Raw genomic sequence first — 14,596 nt, 5'->3', positions numbered from 1 at the left:
CCCACCCCCCCCCCCCGCCGGGGCTCCATCGCTCGGGGTTGGCCGGACCTTCGTGTGTGTTTCCCCCAGTTTCTCTAAGGAATTCGGCTCGCACGGCTGCAGCGACCCCCCGGAGGGGGCTCGGGGCAAGTGGGAGGGCACCGTCCTCCTCCCGTGAGGGGGGGGGGGGCAGCGGCAGAGACTCGGGGGAAGAAGGGTCCCGGTATCAGCACACACACACACACGCACCCCATCCCGGGATGGGGTCCCAGCGCCCTCCCTGGGGCTGGGAATGGCCGGGATCGGTGTCCCACGGGACATGATGGAAAGCCTAAGTGAAGTTGGAGAAAATCTAATGAGCAGAGCCCAAATGCTGCCAGGGATCCCCATGACCCCCCCAAACCCGGCAGCCAGGGCTGCGGCGCTGGCCCCCACACGCCTCCGCAGGCCCTTTGCTGGCCGGGGCCTCCTGTCGAGCGGGAGGGGGCTGAGCCGCCTGCCCAGCGCCGCACAAGCTGAGCAAACAGCGTGGGGCTAAGGCCAGGGCAGGGGCTGCTTTTCATCCCTGTGACATCCCCAAGTGCTGGGCCGAGCTGAGAGCAGCCATTCTGGCCAGGCTGGGCAGTTCCTGGGTGGCTCCCACCGGCCTGGCACCGTCCGACCGCCACGGCACCGCGTGGGGCAAAGTCCTGCCTGTGGCATCCGCTCCGCGACGCCGTGCTGTGCGGGCAGGGGAGCAGCCGCCTTATCTCACTCCGCTCTGCCCTGCTCCAGCACGGAGCTGCACACCCACGGCATGGATCAGCTCCAGTCCTCGCTGAGCCCCACAACTGTGCCTCCACGATGGCCCAGCCTGGAGCACTTCCACGCCGGCTACGAGGGTGGCTCGGCACAGCCGAGGACTGCCGTGGGCTGTGACAAGAAAGGGAGATTTATCAGCGGTGGGAGAGACTGTATTGAACCCCACATCCCCTGCATGAGGCAGCCCGGGCATCCCGCAGGCAGTGGCCAACCTCCCCGCCTCCAGCATCCCCTCAGCTCTCCTGCCTCGGGGCTTTACCCACCCACCCCCAAGATTCGGGGCCTGCAGGCAGCAAGTGCAGGGCAAATCCTGCCCCAGGAGCTGTGCCAGGGCCCCATGGCACCAATGGGCAGGAGGGAAGTTGCACCGGGTTAGATCGGAGCAGAGGAAAGCTAGCAAGTGATTCTGCCCCTCTCCATAAATCCCAGGGCAGCCCGAGATCATTTCCAGCTCTTCTGGCTTCCCACAACAGCTTTGACATTCTCCACAGGCCACTCACGCTGCACTTAAATAAACCAGCCCAGTAGCTATCATTTGGGTGGTTTCTGTATTATTTATGTTTCCTTCCGTTCCTGACCAAGAGTCGGGCCTGCAGCAAACAGCCGGGCTGTGGCCGTCCCCGCTCCCGCCAGGGACTCGCTGCGAGGGCCCACGCTCGAACCTTTGCTCCTGTCCGCGCTCAGAGTGCCACCGGCCCGGCGCATCCCCAGCCCCAACGGGCAGCACCGGGAGCCCGTCCTGCTCCGACAACGTCTGAGGCACGGGAAAATACCGCCCGCGTTTCAGTGGTTAAATCACAGCTTAAAACAAACACAACGCCTCGTCCTGTGTTTAAATCCGGCTGCTCTGCTCCCCGTCGGCCTCTCCACCGTGTCCGAAGGCTCCGGGGGGAACCCTCTTTCCCCCAACAAGCAGCATCGGCGACTGAGTCAACCCCGTATCTGCTCCGCAATAAACCACTGCTGCGCCACGCCGATGCGGCCCACGTATTTCCGTGGCCGTGTTCTCCCACTCTTGGATTTTTTCTTCCCCCTCCCCCCCTTTTTTTTTTTTTAACTCAGGCTCGAGGCTGGCGGGACACACGCGGCTCCCACATGTGGCCTCACTCCCTTCTCCCCCTTCCCGCAACGACGGGAGGCGGCCGGGCCGGGCCGGGCCGGGCCGGGCCGGGTTGACCGGCCAGGCGAAGCGCGACGCCGAGGGGACCGGAGCCAAGGACGCTGGAGCGGGGCCCGGAGATGCGGCTGGGGCCGAGGGGGGGGGGGGGGTCCGGGCCACCCCCAGCGTAGCTGGTCGCCGTCCCCCGCCGCGCCCCACACCTGCCCGGCCCCCCAGCCCGCCCCCCGCCCGCCACCGCCCCGCCCCAGCCCGCGGGGGGGGGGGGGGCACCGGCTGCCGGAGCCGCCCCGTCCCGCCCCTCCCCGCCCCGTCCCGTCCGCCCGGACTTTACCTCCCTACCGGGCCCGCGGCGTTCCGGGCCATGTGAGCCGCGGGGTCGGGCCGCGGGGCCGCCACCGGCAGCGGGATGGAGCGCAGGAAAGTCTTCGTGGTGCTCGACGTGCTCTGCCTGGCGGTCGGTGAGGGCTCGGTACCGGCGCGGCCGCGGCACCCCCGCCCCGGGCGGCTCCGGAGCGTCGTGGCCGCCTCCTCCCCTGTCGTTCGTTCCCCCCCCCCCCCCTCCCGTGGGGCTGAGTCCGGGTCCGCGGGCGGTACCGGGGGTCCCGGGTGCCCCGCGCACCCGTTGCTGCGGGACCAAGCCGGGCAGCCCGGGAGGCACCTGCCCGGGCCCTGTCCCGGGGCTCTGCACCCCACGAGGAGCCCACCGGCCTCCCCGGCGCCGCTTCACCCCGGGGGCGGCTCGGCCGGAGGCGGCGGGGCCGGGCGGGTACCGGGCCCCGCCGTGGGGCCGCCCCGTCGTCCGGTCGCCCTGGGGACGTGCCCGGCAGGGTGCTCCGCGGCGGGGCCGAGTGGGAGCCGAGGGATCCCGGAGCCGGTCCCGGGCCGAGAGGCTGCCGGCGGGGTTCCACCGCGCTGCTCGGGACGCTCGGCAGCCGCCCTGGCTGCCTGCCCGCCGGCCGGGCCCTGCGCTCCGCGGGCGGCCGGAGCGGGGCCGGGGATGGAAGGTGGGGGGGGGGGCTCCGCGGGCCCGGGCAGTTGGGTTCGGGGTGCCCCTTCCCCGTACACCGACAGCCTCCCCGCCCCCCCCGGTGTAGGCAAACGCCCGTTTCTAAAAGCGACGCCGACAAGCACCTAATTAAGACGGACTAAAAATAAAGGCCCAGGTCGTAATTTCAGCCTGAACCTCCCGGGCCGGAGTTGCTTTCTTGGGCTCTAAGCACCGGTGGGGAGAGGCAGGTTCCTGTTTTTGTTTGGGTCGCTTTTGTCTCTCGTGTGCCGGTGCCTTTTATTTTTAGGGGATCTTTTTTGGAAGGATGAAATTATCCAGCAAGAAAACCGGTATCTAATTTGAGCCGCAAACGAACGTTTGAGGTGTGCGCAGAGGAGTCTCGCAGACACCCCGGTTTCCCGGGACCGGAGCGGGGTGGGAGAAGCCGGGGCTTGTTCCCAGCTCCCTGGCAGCTCTTTCTGGCGGCTGCTGCCTCCGCTCGGGGGGAGCAAGGGAAGGGAGGAGGAGGAGGAGGGGGGGGGGCCGAGGCCGGGGAGCAGCGGGCTGGTGCTTTATTATCGTTTTCCCCGTTCGTTTTCCCGGCCCGGTAAGCGCGGGAGGTGGTGGGGTGCGGAGGGGGGGACACCCCCCCACACACACACCCACCCCGGCTGCGCCCCGGGAGGAGGGTGCGGGCTGGGACAAAGGTGCGTGTTTCTCGGAGACGGTGGAACGAGGGGAGGCGGAAACCGCCGGGAAAGGCGGAACCGGGAGAGGAGCCCCGGGCTTAAGGTGGACTGTAGGCCCGAGGAGGACGGCGCTCCCGGGAGGCCTTTCCCCGCAGGAGAGCATCCCGGGGCCGGCTGCGGCCCTGTCCCCCGGGACGGGTGCCTCCAGCCCTCGGCCCTGCCCTGGCTTCTCCCGGCGCTGCCAGAGGAAGCGTCCCCTGGGTAGGGATGGAGCGGCTGCAGGGGCGGGAGGTCCCCTTTCAGCCTGGGATTTGGCACGGCTGCTGTACGGGGCAGAGACCCCCTCCAAAAAAAAAACCAAAAACCTTTTTGATCTTGGGAATGATCCCATCCAGGGGCGAGCTCTAAGATGCCCGTGGCCAGGGTTGGGGCACGCTGGGTGGAAAGTCTCCTTGCCCAGACTGATCCAGCCGGTTGCAGCATCTCTCCAGAGCCCTGCCAGGAGCTGGGGGAGAGGAGAGGCTGGCCGGAGCAAGGGCTGCGGGAGGGTGAGGGTGGGAAGGCAAGGGCGCTCGGGTCTGACAGTGCCTAGGCTGGATCACCCACCAGCATCTCCAGGCACAGGCTCTCCTGGAGCTGGTGTGAGGGAACTGCTGGGATGATCTGGGGGGCCCTTCTCTGCTGTAAAACAGGTTTGCGTGATGCCTGTGGTTGTTAATTCTAACGAGCTCCGTCCTCTTAAGCCGAAAGACCCTGGGGAGTGGGAGGAGAGGGCACAAGATCAGCCCCGGTCTCCTGCACCAGGCCCTGCAAGTGCCATGCCTGGGGAGGAGTGGGGATAGCCACAGAGGCTCTGCAGGTGCCCGTTCGTGGCCATCTTGGGTGATATCTGGGCGCCGCAGGCAGCTGTGAGCTCCGATAGGGTCCTATCAGCGGCGTGGCCAGCACGCTGGCGGGTGCGAGTCCTCCTGCCCTGGGTGCAGGTGGCTCAGGACTCTCTCCCCAGAGGGGATCTCTCCCCAGCAGCAGGGAGCAGAGACCTGGGGGTCGAGGGATGGGGAGACTGCACGGCGCTGGGTGCTTGTGTGGAACCTGTAGGCAGGTGTCCCCAGTCCTCACCTTCTCTCTGCCTTGCAGCATCTCTGCCCTTCGTCATCCTGACGCTGGTGAACTCACCGTACAAGCGGGGCTTCTACTGCAACGATGACTCCATCCGCTACCCCTACAAGGCGGACACCATCACCCATGGCCTCATGGCTGGGGTCACCATCACCTGCACTGTTGTCATTGTAAGGAAGCGTCATCCCCTTCCCTCCGGGTCAGGGACGTCCTGGCATGTCGCATCCAGGAGCTGGGTGCCAGCACAGCCCATTTCCCGACCCCTGGCAGGGCAACAGGACCCTTGGGTCGAGCCCTGCTCTGCTGGGGGTCAGGAGCTCCCTCTGGGGCAGTGAGACCCGTGGCCTGTGGGGCTGGTTCCCTGCAGGGAGGGGAGAGGCCCAGTCAGTTCCTGGGGCAAGTGGGTGCCGGGGGTTCCTCTGCCATAGACCCCGAGAGCCAGAGCATCCCGTACCCCTGGTGCTGGGGAGCTGCTCGGTGGCCCGGAGACCCTCACCCCTTGCCCCTTGGTCCCTGCAGATCTCGTCAGGGGAGGCGTATCTGGTCTACACAGAGCGCCTCTACTCCAAGTCGGAATTCAACAACTACCTGGCCGCCCTCTACAAGGTGGTGGGGACCTTCCTCTTCGGGGGGGCCATCAGCCAGTCCCTGACTGACCTGGCCAAATACATGATCGGTCGTCTCCGGCCAAACTTCCTGGCCGTCTGCAATCCTGACTGGTCCAAGGTGAACTGCTCCATCTATGTGCAGCTGGAGAACATCTGCCAGGGGGAGAGCAGGAATGTCACTGAGTCCAGGTGAGCCATGGGGCTGCAGGACCTCATCCGCTGGGCTCCCGTGGTCTCCGGCAGCCCCAGACGGGTATTGACGCTCTCCTGCCACGGGGCAGCGCCCACGGAGTCGGTGGGGAGCTTGCGGGGGACCAGCTGGGCGCTGGGGGCTCGCTCTTGTGGCCTGACCCATCCTCTTTTCCCTACAGACTCTCCTTCTATTCTGGGCACTCCTCCTTCGGGATGTACTGCATGATGTTCCTGGCGGTAAGTGCTGCGCTCCAGGCGCGCCGTGCTGCGGGAAGGCAGCGAGCCCCTGCGGGTCCCGTCCCCCCCAGGCGGACCGGTGCCCTGAGCACCCGTCTTCAGGCTGGTTGGTGCCCCCTGCGTTGGGTGATTGCTCCCCCCCTTCCCTGCCCAGCTCTACGTGCAAGCCCGGCTGGCGGGGAAGTGGGCCCGTCTGCTGCGTCCCACCATCCAGTTCTTCCTCATCGCCTTCGCCATCTACGTGGGCTACACCAGGGTGTCCGACTACAAGCACCACTGGAGCGATGTGCTGGTGGGGCTGCTCCAAGGGGCTCTCATTGCCGTCCTCATCGTGAGTGTCTCCTGTGTGACCCGATGCTCTGCCGGGTTGCCGCTGCCGGCAGCTCAGCGTGCTGGCGGGGTCCCTAAACCCTCTTTCCTGTTGGCCTTTTCCAGGTTCGCTATGTCTCCGACTTCTTCAAGCACCGTCCCCTGCAGCAGTGTGACGAGAAGGACCTGGAGCGCAAGCCCAGCCTGCCGCTCACCATGAGCGACCCCGACTGCAATCACTACAGCTACCGGGGCGCCCCGTGAGCTGCCGGACTGCAGACCTGCCCCTCGCCGCGCTCCGCGCTGCTCCTGGTGCAGGGGACAGGGACGACGGCTCTGTGTTAACCATTGGCTCCATGGCTCCTGTGCCTCTCGCTGCTGCAGGTACCTGCAGGACGGCCCTACCCATCCCCGCTCCCGCAGCGCCGCGGCTCCCGGCTCCCCGTGCCTGCGGTCTCTCTGCGCTTGCCGGTGCCTGGCAATCCCAGCGCCCTGCCCGCGGGAAAGGGAGGTCCTCGGTCCCCTGTGCGTCTGAGTCAGGCTCCAAGGCTGCCGTCCCAGCCCTCCACGTGAGGGGAGGGAGGGGAAGGTGGCACGTGTGGGTGGATTTATCGGGCTGGCAAACCACGCCGAGCAAAGAGCAAACTCGTCGGGAAGTCTGAGGTTGCCTGTGCTGAGTGTGTGTTATCCCTGTCGAATTATCCAGCCTTAGGAGTACAAATCCTCACAAGCACAGGGGGAGGAGGACAGCTGCTGGGCTAGCAATACTTTTTTGGAAAGGATTAAAGCAATCCAGAGCTCTTCTCTGTTCCCCCGTTACCTTTAAAAGCAGCGCTGGCCGCCAGCAGCTGGTGTGAGCGAAGGGTGCGTGGCCAGGCTTTTCTCCGGCGGTGCTGGAAGCGAGGGCTTCTTGTACCCCGCCTGCTTTGTGTCTGGCTTGGGGCGAGGAGGATGCTCGAGCCTTTGTCTCTCCTGTAGCTTCAGCTGACGCTTTAGGGGGTGCGGGAGGGTAGGGGGAAGGGGAGAAGCTTTCTGTGGTAAAGGAAAATCAATGGGGATGTGGAGCTGCACGCAGGACTCCGAACACCCTGGGAAGGTGGGGAATAGGCCATGGAGCAGTCCCGTTGCCGATGTGCAGCTGCCTCCAGCACTGGAGCACTGTGGGCCTCTTCTTAAACTACATGCATTATCATTATGATGTGTTTTTGTAAAAATGTGTTTTTTAAATTAGATCATCCTTAAAGAATGTCTGTGTCAGGCCTGTTCTCTTATTCCGTGGATGCTCCTGGCCTCGGAGTGGATGGGCTTAAGTGTTTAGGATTTCCTCTTCCAAGGGAAAGGAGTCTGAAGCACCTCGCTAGCTGGGAGGGGGCAGGGGTGTCTGTCGGGGCTGCTGAGCCTCCTCTCCTGAGTGTGCCGGGAAACCTGGGCTCGACCAGGGCCCGTGGGATGGTGAGAGGCCAATGGGAGCAGCATCCTCCTGGGGGAAGGAGCCCCAGCAGCGATGGGGTTGTCCAGGGGCTCCTCGCCCGCACAGCCTGTGAAATACCGCCTTCCAGAGGGTTGATCTTTGGCTGGCCAGCCCTTCAAGAGGCAAGAGCAGCTATGGCCAGTGCAGGGCTCTTGAGACCCGTCCTGGCTGCATCCTGTCCCGGCGCTGCCTTTGCCGTGACCCCGGGAGCTTCCCGCACTCCCCAGCACCGCAGCCGGCCTCTGCGAGGGGGAAGGGAAAGCAGGGAGAAGCTCTCGGAAAAAGTGACGTTTTGTGTCTGCAGCTCCCTTGGCTGCTCCGGCAGCTGGAGCCGAGGGAAGGCAGGATGCCGAGGGAGCCTTGGCACGGCCAGCCCCTGTCCCTCCTGCCATGGGAAGGGCGGTGGCAGGGACAAGCAGTGGCCCCCGGGGGGGGGGGAGGAGGGGCCTTCCACCCTGCTGGGGAGCGATGGGGGGGGCACCCAGCTGGACCAGGCTCAAGGGTCAGCCGGGACTGTGTCCGCTCCACTGCGTCACCCGCAGTGTCAGCAACAGCTCTGCCCAGTCCCGGGCTCTGCGTGGAGGTGGGGGCATCCCAGCTCTGCCTGGGGTGCTTTGGGCCACTTGGGTCCTGCCCGCCGCTTGCTGGAGCTGGGCAGAGCTGCCGCCGTGGCAAGGGGAACCCTGGCTGGACCCCCAGAGTCCCGGCTGTTTGTAAGCTCCTTCCACCTGGGCACGTGTTGGGCTCTGCGGGGGTCCCGAGGCCTGGGGGCTGGAGCCCAGGAGCACCTGGAGTCACCCCAGTCCCTCGAGGGGTAGGATGGCGCATCCTGGGGTCGGCTCTGCCTCCGGAGACCTTTGCCTGCCCTCGGTCAGTGCAGCTCGGTCTGTCCTGGCCAGGAACAGCAGGCACCCCGTGTGCCCCAGGCTTGCTGCGCGGTGTCGATGTGCTTATGCAGTGTGGGTTACTCCAGTCTAGACAAGCCCTGACCAAAAATACCTTCCCTATGCGGAGGGAACTCCCTGGCCACACGCTGTTTTTCTGTTTTCCTTTGAGAGCTTTTTCTCCTGCAAGCCCTTCCGTGGTCTCCCAGCAGGGTCCTTCCCCCTGTCCCAGCCCTCGGGGTTGGTTGTTTAATATCTGATGGTGTAAAACAAAGCTGGTGGGAAGTGCCAGCTCAGGGCGTCTCTGGAGCAGAATTTGCAAACAAAGGTCTGTAGAGCAGCAGCAGCTCCTGGACTCCCAGAGGGGGAGGCACAGCCCGGGTTTCGGAGCTTGTCTGCTTGGTTTTTCCTCTGCCCAGGCTGCCGGTGCCCAGCAGCTGCCCCAGTTCCTGGCATTGCCTCGACAGCTCCTCTGCGCAGCCAGGAACGTGCCTGCTCCTTTCCCTTGAGATCCGATTTCGCCCCTTGGATGCATCTCTGGAAAAACCAGCTGGGCCACAATGCTGCAGTGTGTGGCTCCGAAGGGCAGGGCAGCCTGGTGCGGGGTGGGGAGCTCGGCTGCTCCTTCCCCAGGAGGATGAGGCTGCCTGCCTGTTCCCAGCCATGCCCCGATGTGGGAAAGGGGCTGAGACCTGACCAAATTCATGGCACGTCAAGCCGTGTAACCTGCACTTGGAGGGAGCTCCCGAGCTGTGGCTGGGTGTGCCAGCTCTTTGGCCCCGTGGATGCCAGCAGGGCACTGGTGAAGGCAAAGCAGATCCAGTTTCTGCTGCGCAGTCTGCAATCCCTCCCGCCTTCGCTAGCCCTGCTCATGGCTGAGCACTGTGGCGTGCTGCCCGCGCTACTCCAGCTCCAGGCCGGACCCTGCTGCCTGCGAGGGGGCTGCCTTGAATCCCCCGGTCCGAGCGCCGGGAGGGCCTGCGCCGGGCTTGCTGCGCCGCTGGCAAAGCGGGGCTGGTTCTGCTCTTGGAGCTGGGGAGGGGAACGGTCTAGTGGGGTAAAGTGCCCCCCACGCCCCCCCCCAGCTTGTGTGCCTCACTTTCCCCACTCAGGGCTTGAGGTTGTACCCAGCCCCATGGGTGAGAGCTGGAAAGAGCTCTGTGCGTCCTGCTTGGTGGATCCCAGGCAGCTCCTCTCGCATTCAGGGTGAGTTGTGGCCCCTGGGCGTTGTGCTGGCTTGAGCCTGGGGTGTCCAAACCCCTTTGCAGTGGGTGATTCAGGAGTTAGGGATCCACTCCTGGTTGTGCTGAGGCACATTCAGCTGCAGGCTGAAGCCAAGCAGCGTTGGCCTGCAAGGCATGGCTGGGACTTGCTCTCTGAGAGCCGGCCTGTTCCCCAGCGTCAGCAGCTCCACGCACCAAGCGCTCAGCCAAGATGCCTCCTTTCCAAAATAAGCCGCTTCTGGCAGCGCTCAGCCAGGCTCTGGCTTCCAGCCCTGCTCCGGAGGGGGCCCTAGGCTGCCTCCCCCAACCTGTGCCTCCTGGCTGCCTCCTGCCTTGCCACGCAGCATCCTCCCTCCCTCCTCTCCCTGGCACCTGGGACTCCTCCTGCCGATTCAACGGGCTTCGTCTGCGTTCGCTTGCCCTGTCCCTGTCCCCAGGTTTCTTCCTGCTCTTGGCTTCTTTCCCCAGCTGATTGGGGCAAGAGGCAGGCGAAGGGGCTGAGCTTCCCGGTGCCCACAGCACGCTTCCAAGAGCGGGCAGAAGCCTTGCCAGGAAGGATGTTACTCATCCCCTAAACATCCCCTTCCCTGGCCGGCAGCCACAGGAGGAGGCTGCCACCAGATGAGCCTGTGGCTGCGGGGTGCGAGATGGACCCTGCTCAGGTTCGCGCCGGGAGCGGGACCGATGCTGCGTGGGGACCAGGTCGCGTCTCCCCGTGGGGACGTTTGCAGCTCCCTGCCCGAGCGCGGCCTGCGAGGAAGCGGCACACGGGTGGGAGGCCGCCATGTCGTGTGGGCCTCTTCTCCTCCGTGTGGGGAGGGCAAAAGTGGGGTGTCTGGGCCAGGCCCCCCCCCCAGGCCGTGGCCCCCGGAGGTGTCAGCGGGGCAAGAGCAGCGTGGAGCGAGGGGCTGGTGCCTGGACCGGGCTCCCCGAGCGGCCCGTGCCTTCCCCCCCCCCCCCCCCGGCATCAGCCCTTGCGTTGTCCCGGGGAGCTCCGGTAGCCGGTACCGTCCCGCCCCAGCGCCGGGTACCGACTGCCCCGTCCCGCCCCCCACACTCGTTCCTACGCTGGACCGGAGTTACCAGACGGTGCTCCTCAGAGACGGAGGCGACGAGGAACGCCGGGCTGTACCGATCAGGCGGCAGAGGGCAGCAAGAGCCCGGTGGAACCGCTGGAGCGCGGCCGGGATGCGCGGGGGCCGCCCCGGCCGGGGCCCCCGGAGCCGGCTCCTCTCCCGGGAGCTCCGCTGGCGCAGCCGGGGCTGGGGAGGACCGGGGCTGCCGAGCCCCTGGGGCTCGGTCGAGCCCCAGGGGCTCGGCAGCCCCGGTCCTCCCCAGCCCCGGCAGCACCGCGGGGCCGCCGCCCCCCACCCCGGTGTCCCCCGCGCTGCCCGGCCCGTCCTGCCGGAGTCCCGGGTGCTCCCTCCAGCCTCCTTCTCCTTCTTCTCCTCCGATCCCATCAGTGCCACCTTCCCCCCCCCTCCTTTAATCGACGATTCCTATGAAATGTGCCCGGTGCCACAAAAACCTCCTTTGATCTCTCTAAGGGAAGGAACGGGCTAGAGAAGAAATTAAATAGCAAAAGGAGAAGGAAACGAGGATGGGAAAAACCCTCCCATGGGAGGTTGGGGAAATGATGTCTCTTTCTCATTAAAGCAGCCAGGCAAAGAGCCTGTCCCAAGCTGGTGCCCCGTCTCACTGGAGCGTGTGGGGTCATCCTGCTCTCGGCGCTGGCACAAGGGCAGGAGCTGGTTGGAGATGCCCCTCGGCAGAGCAAGCGGCTGGGGCGACGGGCACCACCGAGACCCTCCCCACCACGTAACCCCGGCCCCACTAAAGCCGCTCTGGCATGGAGGAGCTGGCAGCCAAGCCTGGAGAAACAGCCAGAGGGTACGAGCAGCAGTTTGTTTTCTGCCGCTTGCCAGGAGCGGTGCGGAGATGCGGCGCTGCCAGGGACGTGCCGTCCGGAAGCGCAGAGCTGCTGAGCGCCAGCCCTGCCGAGGGATGGCCGGCCTTTCCCCGCCAGCCCTGGCTCTTGCTCAGCGGAAGGCCTGACCCGTGTGACAGCAGATGAGGTGGGTATTCCTGGAGTCTTTTCCCTTCCTGCTCCTACTGTGATGTTCCCACCAAACCGGAGCCACCCTGCGAGGCCACGGGGGGCTGCAGGTCCCTCTCCATTATGGCAGGGATCGCCCTGCTGCCATCACGTCTCTGCTTCTTGGAGCTGCTGCGTGAGAGCTGGCTGCCGGACAAGAAATGACCCACGCGGCGCGAGCAGGTCTGACCCTGCCGAGCCTGTGCCTCTCCCCTGCCCGCTCTGCCTCTGCCTGCGATGGACGGCGCGGGCAGGCGGCAGCGATGGCTAGTGCTGTCCGAGCCCTGGCACCCAGGCCTGGGACGGAGCAGAGGGGCTGCCGCTGCTCCCCGGCCGGGAGCGGGCGAGGATGAGAGAGAGAGACCGCAGCAGCAGGGCAGGGGGATCTGCCAGCGGTTTGGTTTCGTTGCCTCCCTCAGCGGTGCTCCGATGGCATTGCCCAGCTCCGCCGCCATCGTGCTCTCACGCTAGGGAACAGTGCAGACGGGCTGAAACCAAATTCCTCCTGTGACAGCCCAGTGTCACCTCGAGCACATCATCCTCCCAGCACGCAGGGGCACGAGCCCGTCCCCAGTCCCACGCCCCGGCACGCCTGAGGGCTCCGCGAGCACGGCACAGCGTGTGGGGTCTGCTGCAGCCAGCGGAGAGGGACTCGAGGGGGCTGCAAGAAGAAGCCGCCTGAGAGAAAAGAGCACCAGGGTCCTGCCGGGAGCCGCTCGTTGGGGGTCTCTGTTCTCCTCTGCTCCTTTGGCCTCTCTCACCCAGCTGGGCCCTCGTGCCTGTCTCAGCCCCCTCAGCCCTGGGGGGGGGACGATGCTGGAAGTGGCAGGGCAGAGGGGACAAGGTTCCCAGGCTGAGGAGTGGGCTTGGGGTGGAGATGGTGTGTCAGTCCAGCTCTCAACTGGGTTGGTTTTTTTTTTTTTTTTGTGTGTGTGTGTTATTTTAATATTTTTCCCTTTTACACTCTTGCTGCCTTAACATGACCTTGGCCAAATTATTTCCCCTCCCTTTGAGATTTATGGCCCGCTTCCAGAAATGATCTGTTCCGTCTACGAAAATAGACATCATGCTGTTATTACATTTTAAAATATAATAAGGGCTGGGAGACCGCTCTTCTGCTGCTCTCCCTCCCCAGAGCACAAACCCCACGGGTCGCTGGTGCAGGGCCAAGAGTGGGTGCAGTGAGGATGGGAGCATCCCCCGGTGGGGGGGGTGTATGTGTGTGTGTCTCCCTCCCTGGCTCCCATCGGCAGAATTGGGGTAATGGGGGATCTCAGAAAATGCTGGGACTGCTGGGGGACAGAGGGGGCAAAACAGGCCATGGGGGGGGACGACGGGATGGGATGCGGGACTGGGGGTCATCCCTGGCTCTGTAAAGCCAGCAGGACCTGGTTCATGGCTGGAAAACCCTGCTGACAGCCTGAGGGGACAGCGTAGCCCATCACTCCCGGGATTTCTGAGCCCTCCGGGCACGTGCAGGGTGGCCTTTGCGGAGTCATGTTCTATTTCGGTGGTTTTGTTGAGGTTATTATTAGTGTTCTTTTCAACCAGGGCCTAGAGGCGAGTGGTCGTCCCCGAGGACGGGCTCTCGTTCCCCGCTGTGCCCCCCCACCACGAGCAGCCGCGTTCTGGTGCGATGGTGATGGGGAGCAGAGGCAAAGGCAAGTTCAAACCCACCTCCCCGGCCCCATCTCAGCTGGGGATCGCGGGGCCTCTTCAGAATAAACCAAACATGAAAATCAGATCAGACTTCGACATTTCAGTTGTTGCTTTTCCTCCCCATCGCCCCGTTTGTTTCCTGACTTGTGCACGCGCGTGTTTACGTGCGCGGATGCGTCCCTGTGTGTACGTTTTGGGATAATTTGCTTTCTGTTGGATTGGGGTTTTTTTTTTTCCCTCTCCTGGTGTAAATGCAGAGCCTCGTGCCGGTCCCTGCTCCAGGTAAATCTGCAGATGTGAGCCCTTACGCGTGGTCGCCCTTGGGCGCAGGAAGGCTGTGCAGACACCGCACGCAGGTGACCGAAGGGACGCGTTTAACAGCGAATTTTAACTCCGCAGGAGGGAGTTTCCTTTCTGGATGTCCAGAGCTGACGTCTCTCTGGGCAAACACCATCTGGGCAAAGGAAAAAGGGGTTGGGGAAGTGTCTGGATTTGCTTTGCTTTGTGCTCGGAGGAGTCACTTTGATCATCCCGGAAAGCCTATGTCTGCGCGCTCCGGGTCTGTCCCGTGGGCCGACGGCGTCGGGACCGAGAGGACAGAGCTGTGGTGGGGGGGAAAGGGGCTGGGCCTGTTCGTGGATTAAGGTTAAACAGGAGGAGAGGCTGACCCCTCACAGCTGCTACTCTTCAAATGTTTTATTTCCTCCTCTGTGTAAGCCCGGATTGACCTGCAGGCAGCAGAAAACGCCGAACGACAAACGGATCTCCCCGAAAGGAGAAAACCGCCAGAAAAACCCACCAGAAAAAAACCCCAGTGGGTCGTACGGAAACAAGAGGGGCTCTGGGGAGGAGGGTGGGCAGAACCGGACGGAGGCGCTGGGGCGAGTGGGCTGGCAAAAGTGGGGATCCCTTTCCCAAGCTCAAATATCTGCCCCCGCTTGAGTTTTCCCATGAGCAACGGGCGTCCCGGAGCAGCATCCCGGAGCTGGGGATGGCGGGGAGCTGGGGATGGCGGGGAGCTGGGGATGGCGGGGAGCTAGGGGCCGGGGTGCTGGCAAACCCACGTCTGGGTGGGCAGAGGGATGTGTGGGTGTGGGTGTGGGTGTGGGGGGGTCCCTGACGGGGAGAGGGAAGGGGGTTCCTGGGGTCCTGGGAGAGGGCCGGATTCGGGAGCGCTTCCCAGGCCAGCACCCGGTGCTGGTGGGGAGATGGATGCTGCTGT

At 64.8% G+C, this 14,596-nt stretch overlaps 1 protein-coding gene and 1 long non-coding RNA gene across 2 annotated transcripts; both read left to right on the top strand.

Moving 5' to 3' along the window:
• Nucleotides 1-2,190: 2,190 nt before the first annotated feature.
• Nucleotides 2,191-7,288, top strand: PLPP2 (phospholipid phosphatase 2). The gene is made up of 6 exons (XM_075736317.1): nt 2,191-2,358; nt 4,715-4,866; nt 5,216-5,493; nt 5,676-5,733; nt 5,888-6,064; nt 6,169-7,288. The coding sequence occupies exons 1-6, from the start codon at nt 2,307-2,309 to the stop codon at nt 6,304-6,306; spliced, it is 855 nt and encodes a 284-aa protein (XP_075592432.1). The 5' UTR covers nt 2,191-2,306; the 3' UTR covers nt 6,307-7,288.
• A 3,812-nt stretch (nt 7,289-11,100) lies between these two features.
• On the top strand, nt 11,101-13,457 carry LOC142605248 (uncharacterized). The gene is made up of 2 exons (XR_012838974.1): nt 11,101-11,695; nt 13,267-13,457. It is a non-coding gene; the product is annotated as an uncharacterized LOC142605248 (long non-coding RNA).
• Nucleotides 13,458-14,596: the final 1,139 nt, after the last annotated feature.

This window comes from Balearica regulorum, chromosome 26 (assembly GCF_011004875.1).
Source record: "Balearica regulorum gibbericeps isolate bBalReg1 chromosome 26, bBalReg1.pri, whole genome shotgun sequence".
Taxonomy (NCBI): Eukaryota; Metazoa; Chordata; class Aves; order Gruiformes; family Gruidae; genus Balearica; species Balearica regulorum.
The sequence above is the reverse complement of the archived record's forward strand: the minus strand, read 5'-3'. Positions and strand labels throughout refer to the sequence as shown.